Source organism: Octodon degus, unplaced genomic scaffold, assembly GCF_000260255.1.
Source record: "Octodon degus isolate 3935 unplaced genomic scaffold, OctDeg1.0 scaffold00013, whole genome shotgun sequence".
Classification (NCBI taxonomy): Eukaryota; Metazoa; Chordata; class Mammalia; order Rodentia; family Octodontidae; genus Octodon; species Octodon degus.
In genome coordinates, this window is record NW_004524589.1 from 20,371,177 (window position 1) to 20,380,019 (window position 8,843).

The 8,843-nt window shown below is 42.1% G+C and overlaps 1 protein-coding gene across 1 annotated transcript in view; it reads left to right on the forward strand.

The window, feature by feature from the left end:
* The first annotated feature begins 464 nt into the window (after window positions 1-464).
* Mycbp2 (MYC binding protein 2, E3 ubiquitin protein ligase) overlaps window positions 465-8,843 on the forward strand; it is a 328,854-nt gene continuing 320,475 nt past the window's right edge. The window contains 1 exon segment of the mRNA XM_023709607.1: window positions 465-1,060. Within this exon segment, the coding sequence (XP_023565375.1) occupies window positions 750-1,060 (311 nt within the window). The 5' untranslated portion in view covers window positions 465-749.

Below are 8,843 nucleotides of genomic sequence, written 5' to 3' on the forward strand. Positions count from 1 at the left end.
AAAGCGAAAGCTATTTTTTAAAGAGATTTAAATCTCAACGACAAAAACTCCCTCCAAAATTAAACATTGCTAAAAGGGCTTCTAATTTAGAGGATCTCCACTCCCATAATTCTGAACAAACCAGCCCTATGCACAGTAAATCTTGTGGCAGCATGCACGTGTGCAAGGTGACAAGAGAGCTTGGCCAAGGGCACATTCTCTCTCCTTCTGGTTCTGCATCTCGCATCTGGAGGGAACCCTTTACCTGACAGCTACCCCGCACACCCTCAGCACTCTTCCTCAAGCCGCTAGTAAAACCAGGAGAAGTGGATTTTCTGCAGATTCCGCACCAGCGCTCCACCACCCCACACCCAAAGCCCAGAGGCTGGGGGAGGGTGTACGGGGCGGGGGTGAGCCGGGAGCGGGCCCAGGTCACTGAGCATGCGCGGGGCGTGGCGCATGCTCACTGCTGCCGGCAGCTTCCCATTGCGGGCTGCCCTGGCGGAGGCTGTGGCGGTGGCTTTGGCGGCGGCACCGCCTCCTCCTCACGCTCCCGTGGTGGCGGGGTTAGATGAGCGGCCCCAGTGGCGGCGAGGGCGGCGCGGTGGGGAGAAGGAGGAGGAGAAGGAGGAGGCGGAGGAGGTCACTGTCTTTGTAGTGTCCCTGAGGCCGCCGCGGAGGCGTCGTCGTTGGGAAGGGCTGTGAGCGCGCGCGTGTCTGCCCGCCCGGCCCACGGGGACGAGGCGGCGGCGGCGGTGGCGAGGAGGAGGATGATGTGCGCAGCGACTGCCTCCCCCGCTGCGGTCTCCGCGGGGCCCGGCGGGGACGCCTTCTTCCCCGCCGCCTCTGTGTCTTCCTCCCCGGCGCCGGGGGCGCTGTTCATGCCGGCTCCCGAGGGCTCCGTGGCCGCCGCGGGGCTGGGGCTGGGGCTGGGGCTGGGGCTGCCCGCCGCGGACTCGCGGGGTCACTACCAGCTGCTGCTGTCGGGCCGGGCCCTGGCCGACCGCTACCGGAGGATCTATACCGCGGCGCTCAGCGACAGGGACCAGGGGGGCGGCAGCGCTGGACACCCGGCCTCCAGGTGCGTCCCCAGGGTGCCCTTCCCTGCGCCACATGCCGCGTGTGCACGCGTGTGTGTGCATCCTTGTGTCGAGCGCGCGCGTGTGTCTACGTATGTGTGTTCCCAGCTGTCTTGCAGTCAGCTCTTAATGCTGGTAGTAGACTGCCTGAGCCGAGATACAAGGAGGATGCGATGGCAGCGATTTCTGCACCGTGGGGTGTGTGCGTGTGTATGAGAATATTGCGTGTGAGGCTAGAAAAGGGGATGGTGGTCGTCGGTTATGACACGTGTGTGTGTATTGTTGAGAAACAAGGCATGGATAGGGTAATAGCATTACAGGAAGAAAATTTGCAGTAGTGGTGAAGGAAGTGGCGTTTCCAGTGTCTCTGCGGCAGCATTATTCGTACCCCCCCCCCTCCCCGACCAGGCCATGACATTCCTTCCTCTACTTGCCACCTTCTGTAAAAGAAATCTGCCTTTCACTAAGGGGAGAAATGTTATAAGGTTAAAGGTAGAGTCATATTTTACGGCGAGGTTTTGATTATTAGACTAGAGGTTGTCTTTTAAGAGGTTTGTGAATAAGGCATGCACATGGAAATTTCTGTAGATAAGAAAAGTATCTCAGAGATTTTTCGTTTAGAGCTGTACTTTCAAACTGGGCCTTTTGGCCTTCTAGAAATGTGCTTGTGTTCTGATGGCCCATCGGCCATTTCCCATCATCTTCTGTTCTCCTTCCTCTGTTACTTACAGGCTTTAGAATCAGAGAGGGTTTCGTGGGGAAAAGGAGAAGCTGAAGAACTTAAAAATATGACAGCTGGTATAGTGCTCAACTGCCACCAGCTAGAGAATTGAGTAGCTTCAAGATTGCTTTCATTTGTACTGGGTGCAACTTTAGTTTTCTTGATGTAGATGCTAAGTCACTTTCATTTTCTTTTTCTTAAAATGTGGGTGCCTTTTTTTTTTCTTTTTGCTAAGGGCTCTCCTATTGTTTTCTTTTCCTTGCCCTTACACGCCATATACCCTGAAGGATGGTGACTGACTTGTTTCACAAGCTTTGACAGTGGTAATTGAGAGTTGTCTTCATTTCTTCCCACAGTTTCTTACAGTACATGAAGAAAACATAGTTAGATTTTTGTCAAAAGAGTAAAATAGTTTATTGTATTTACTGAATGGACAGTTTATTAGGCAATAACCAGATGTCTTTTTATTTCATTGCCAAAGGAGCTAGTCTGTAAGTCAGGTATTGGTAGTTTATCAGTATGCATTGTGATTTATCAGTTGGGAGAGTTATGAAGATGGAGCTTTGTTCACACTTTTTCTGGATAAGGCAGTCTTCTCATATCTGTAATTGTTTCCAGGATTGAGAGAATAAGCATTATATCTTGTTGACATAAATGTATGTAACTGCTCTTTACTGTCTAAGCTGAAGGCCAGAGTAATACAAGCCTGTTCCTTGCCAGTGTTTTTGAAAATGGCACAAAACCACAGTAGAGAATTTGCTCTGATAATTAGGTATAATTTTGAATGTTGAGTCAGTAAATTATTACACTGTAAGTATATCCTTACAAACCCTTCTCAAAGATTTTATGTTAGTTTGTATGCTATCTCCAAGACTTATATGTTATCTTAAAGACTTGTGTAATAATCAGTGAGTGCTATTTTCCTATCTTCACTTTCTACTACTTTACTGTGCAATAATATATAAAGAATTGATTAATACTATTAGACAAGATTAATGAAGGTTAACCACATACATAAAATTTGTGATATTTTAGTCTTTGGTTAATTTTTGTAAAAATTATCAATGAAAAGTGATAAGGAACTGGTTCATGTATTTCAAAAAGTATTCATGGAAACCAGTTGTTCACATTATTATTTATTGCAGTTAACATTGTTTCTAAGTTTTAACCTGCAACTACACTTTATTGAAGACTTGATTAAAAATTCAATCATATTTCTTATAAAGGTGATAGAGAAAGTAGACCTGAAATTTAGGCTATAATTTTTGTACAGGATACTAGTTGAGTTAGAGAAGAGATGTATACAGAATGGAGCAAGAATTGGGATAATGCTCTAATGCTCATCAAATTTAAAGGAATGAGAGAAGATAAGGAAGGAAACTATAAAAAAAATGGGAAAATCAAGAGAACCATGACATAGTAGCACTTCTGGTCCTAGGAAAGTGGATTGAAATTTCCTAGAACTTTTAAGTACTAAGCAAAATGAAAACAATTTCTAGGTCACTGATAACTTTTGAGGATGTGGTCATCATAACCTGGAGGGAGACTGAGAGTTGCTGGAAGGATATTTAAGTATAGGAGTAATAGGTAGGTTATTAAAATATGGGAAACTATGTGTTGAAGGAGAGAGTATATGATTAAGAGGGGCTAATTTTTTCTTGGATACACAGTTCAGACTCATAGTGATCCTCCTGTCTCAGCCTCCCTAGTGCTGGTGTTACAGACCTGTGCCACCACACCTGGTTCCGAGGCTGGCAGGGCATGTGGTACCTGGAATTGAACTTGGGACCTTGTGCTTGCCAGGCAGGTGCTTATACAGCTGAGCTATATGAGAGGGGGATAATTGATAGAGATCAATGGACTTATCTCAGGAACAAGTTTAATTAAGATTACTGGTGGAAAAGTTAGTATTGGAAATAGAGGCTCATCTTTCCTTAATATAGAAAAGGAGAAGGCTATCAGTTTTTATGAACATATAGATTGGGAATTTATGGAGGACAGGAATTGTATCTTAATGTGTAGCATATTTTATTCACTCTGCAAATATCAAAGCACCTGGAACTGTTGTAGGTGCTGAAAACAGCAGTGAGTTCAATAGACCATGTCTCTATTGTCTTGGAACTTACTGTCTTGTAGGCGAAAAAGACAACTGGTAAGTAGAATAAATATGACTAATTTCATGTGAAGAATGTTTGTAGATATGATATTCAGTCAGGTGGCCAGAAAAGGTCCATTTGGAAGTTGAGATATAATGATGGGGAGGCAGATCTAGAGGAAAAGTGTTTTAGGAAATTATTAAAGCCCTGGGGCGGGAACAAGCTTGATGTGTTCAAGGAGCAAAACTGTAACAAATCAGTTGTCAGCCAGTGTGTTGGTCAGCTTTTCATGGGAACCAAATACCTCATGTACACAGCATAAGGGGTGAAAGGTTTCAGGAGATTCAGTTCTTGGTCAGCTGGCTCATGAGCACAAACATTAAGGCAGAGGGGTGTGGCAGAATAAAGCTAATGGCAACCAGGAAGCAGAGCAGGGGAACAGCAACAGAAAAGAAGGGGTCAGGGACTGGAGATAAACTTCAATGTCAAACTTCCCTGACCCATTCAGACACTCACAGGGGTATGCTTTACTAATCATTGAGGAGACTCCGAAGCCAATTGAGTTGACAGTTCACCTTACCTGTTTTTTTGTTTTTGTTTTGAGATGAGGTCTTGCTGTGTAGCCCAGGTTGGCCTCAAACTGTTGGTAATCCATTGGTGTCACCAGGTCCTATTTAAAACCGATGTTGAATGAATTAGTTACTATAGATTATATTGTAGGTGCAGGGTTGAGGAGCTTAGGGACCCAAGACTAATGTAGTAACTACAAACTTTGATGACATTCTAACAAAGTAATTAGGGAATTGTACTCTGATATAGTATTAGAGTGATTTTAAATTCTGCCTCTGTCATTTACAGCTTTGTGAGGTAACAGAATCATAGCCAATGAGGGTTATTAAAAGTGTGATTATTGCTCATTGAAAACTTTTCCCTCTGTCTTTGCTAGCCGTATAGCCTTGAGTACATTATATAACTTCCATGCATGCTTCAGTTTTCTTATTTTAGACTGTGGATAATAACAATAGTAAATAAAGGGGGTTTTGTAGACAGAATGAATCAATATATGTAAAGGGCTTGTGTATTAGCAGGATGTTATTTACTATTCATTTTGTTTGTTAAGAATGAGGGGTTTGATGATTTAAGGAGAAGGCAAGGTCTTGTTTTTCCTCTTGATTTGGTCTTAGTGACTGAGTTGAATATGGAAAGAACTCATTTGTTAAATGTCTATTTAATTCTTGAATGAATGGGTGTCTCAATTACTTTTTTTTGTTGTTGGAACAAAGTACCCTACACACAAAATTAAGGAAGGAACGGTATTTAGCTCACAGTTTATGGAGGTTTCAGTCCATACTCAGCTAGGTCCAAGACAGACTGGCACATGGCAGAGGACAGCAGTTCATGGCAGCAGAAAACAGCAAAACAGCAAGAGCAAATGGGAGGAATAGTGGCAACAATGGCAACAGAGAGCAAGCCTCTCTCCTTATACCTTCAGGCTATCTGCCCCAGGCTGGGTGTCGTACTCACACCCATAATTCCAGCAGTACTCAGGCCCATAATCCCAGTTTTGGATCATGAATCACAAACTCTAGAACACGCCCCATGACTGCAAGAGGCTTTGGGGTGACACCTACACCCAAACCATAACAATGGGATTGATCAAAACTGGGGAAGGGGTTAAACAGGAAAGAAATATTTGATCCATTCTGAGTGTGAGTGGTGGTACTGCTCTGTAGCTGGGAAGCACTGTAGCTTTATGGCTGAATGTAAGAGCTCTGGAAGCAGATGGTCTTAGTTCAAATTGCAGTTGTACCTCTTTTTATGTTCTAAAGTTGGACAAGTTAATTGGATCTTCTTTGTTTCTTGTAACTTTACAGGATTATCCAGAGGACATTGTTCCTGCACATTAATGCCCATTCAATGGTAGCTGTTGTTATTATTAAAATCATGCTTAAAATTCCAGTCAGAATAGTACTACAAACATTGTCAGTTAAAAGACAACTTTTTGTTGAATGATTCAGAATTGAAGTGTGACTAGGGAAAAAAAAATGGAAGGTTTTTGGTGATAGTGTTTGACTGTTTGGTGAAGAGTGAAGTGATGCCTGGAAGGAATTGATAGACTGCGAGGTAAAGAGGAGTCAGGATATCTGGGTCTTGCAGTAATAGAAGAATAAATACCTGAGCAGGGGAACTAGCTCAGCTGCATAAGCACCTGCCTGGCAAGTGAAAGGTCCTGAGTTTGATCCCCATTACTGAAAAACAAAACAAAAGGAAAAAAATGAATGAGTAGTGTAAGTGGTAGAGGAGATTATGACCAAAATGGGGAATTGCTTTTCTTCTCTAAGCTAAGTCCACTTAGTTCCTTTAGCTGCTTCCTTTCTTTCTTGGTAGAAAAATGGTATTTGAACCATTTTATAGATGTAGATGTAGTAATTTCTGTTACAAGAGGTTAAGTAATCAACCCAGAAAATGTTCAGAGATTATTACTTAACACTGATCATTAGTCTATAAAGATTTATTAGATGACTTCCTAGATTTGAGTGTGGGGTCTGTCTTGAGGGTGAAAAATACAAAGGCAAGTACTTGGGGAAGTTTTTTTAAACCAACTGACTAAGAAAGAATAATCTATTATGACAAAGAGTGAGATAGCAATTTGGGCCTGCTCAAATGCATGAACAGAGGTGAGGAAGTATAGATTGTGTGTAGGTACTGGTGAGGTTTCGGTTAGAGGTAGAGTGCAGGTGCCTAAGGAAGAGGAAGGGGCTTCATTTGGGAAATGGAGCCTCTGGCCATAGGGTAAAGCTTCTTGAAAAGCAAGTACAAGTTAGATTTTACCCAGAACATACTGATCAACCTTGACGCTTTTGAGCTAACAAGAGGTATTATAGTTCTAACCTTTCAGAAAATGATGTGGGATTGAATTAGTATGTTTATATCTGTATTTATGGATAGGTAGAATTTTCCCCATGTAGCAGAGTCCTATATAGTGAATAAACACACTATTAAGTCAAAACCTGCCTTGTTGGCATACTGATAGGTAGAATGTGAAATGGGTGAGTTTTCAAGCTCATGAAAAGAGAAAAATCTTGTTTGGGATTTTAAAAAGAAAATAAAAATGTTAATTTGAAAATAGAGTCTTAAAAATCAACAGAATAGTGTCATGTTTTCCTCAAAAACAATTAAACATGCAGGTTTTTCTGGGCATGGTGGCACAAGCCTGTAATCCCAGCACTTGGGAGGCTGAGGCAGGAGGATCACAGCAAATTCAAAGCCAGCTGGGGCTACAAAGTGAGCTCATGGCCAGCCTGAACTGCATTGCAAAACCCTGTCTCAAACACACACACACACACACACACACACACACACACACACACACACTCTCTCTCTCTCTCTCACTCACTCACTCACTCACTGACTTTCTGAGTAAGTATTAAGCTCAGATAGTTTATGATTTTTGTCTATGTCATATCATATTCCTTTTGATGTTGTCATATTTTTGCAAAGTTGGAAATTTGGTGTGAAAGTTTCTATGATACAAATCAAGCACCAGAACAGAAATGTGAGCTACCAAAGGAAGGTGACATGTTTAGTTTGATTCCAAGCTTGAGACGTTTGAGACCTTTTGTAGTGCCCAGCACTATATCATTAAGTAATTGTCATTATTTAAAAATGAAATAAAATATTTTTTCTTCCAATTTATGCATATTCTTTTTCAAGTGGCTAAGTTGCTAGCATGTACATTGTCATTAAATATTTGGCTCTAATTACTTAGTAAATATGATTTTTAGTATTTATTTCTGTTATATAATTTTTCCCCTACAAGTACATAGAAAAATTATTGATGAAGGCTTTGCAGAGGTTCAGTAGAAGGTTTCTGCTTGTCAGAGCTAACCTAGCAACTGCTGCTCCTACCGAATGTCCAGCCTGACAACAGCAGAAACTAATCATCCTTCAAGACCAAACAGATCTTACACCTTCCAAAGGCCTCTGACTCATTTTGACTTAATTTGATGCATTTTCTGGGTGTGCCACTAGCACAAAGACACTATCAGGCTAGGGACTCCTTTTACAACAGAGGAGGATCTGTGGGATTCATTTGTCTCATCATGTGTCATGCTATCCAGAAGGTGCTGACCTGATAGAGTGTTAAGATCCTTTTTTCACCCCTGCTGTACTGGGCCTTGGATCTAGGGGAGCTCTGCCATTGAGCTATATCAAGACCATTTTCTTTTTTGAGACATCATCCCATGTTGTTCAACCTGGCTTCGTGCTTGCTATTCTCCTGTTTCAGCTTCCCAAATAGCTGGAATTATAGGCATGCGCTGCTCTACCCAGTCTTATTATATCCACTGATAAGCCTATATACACATCATAATCACTAAAGTTCACAGTTTAGGTTTACTATTAGTATTATACATTACGTGGGTTTGAAAAAAATGTATAATGACGTGTATCCATTGTTAGTATCATAGAGAATATTTGCACTATCCTGAATTTGTCTGTATTCCTCAACTCTTAGATCCAAAGTGGCCACTGCTGTTTTCTTCATTTTCCCCCCTTCATTACTGTCTCCATAGTTTTGCCTTTTCCAGAATATCATATATTTGCAATTACTTAGTATGTATGCCCTTTCAGATTGGCTCTTTGACTTAGTAATATGCACTTAAAGCTCTTTATTTTTTAAAAATTTATTATTTATTTATTTATTTGGTATAGGGTCTTGCTCCACAGTCAGACTCATAGTGATCGTCGTGTTTCTGCTTCTCCAGTGCTAAGGTTACAGGTGTGCACTACAACACCCAGTTTCAGTAGCCAGCACTGTGCACTCAGGGTTCTGGGACCAGCAAGACATGTGATATTGGGCTGGTGAGATGGCTCAGTGGTCTAAAGCACCTACTTAGAACAAGCTAAGCTAAGCAAAGCACAGGGACCATGGTTCAATCCCCCAGCACCACATGCCAGCCAGCCCCG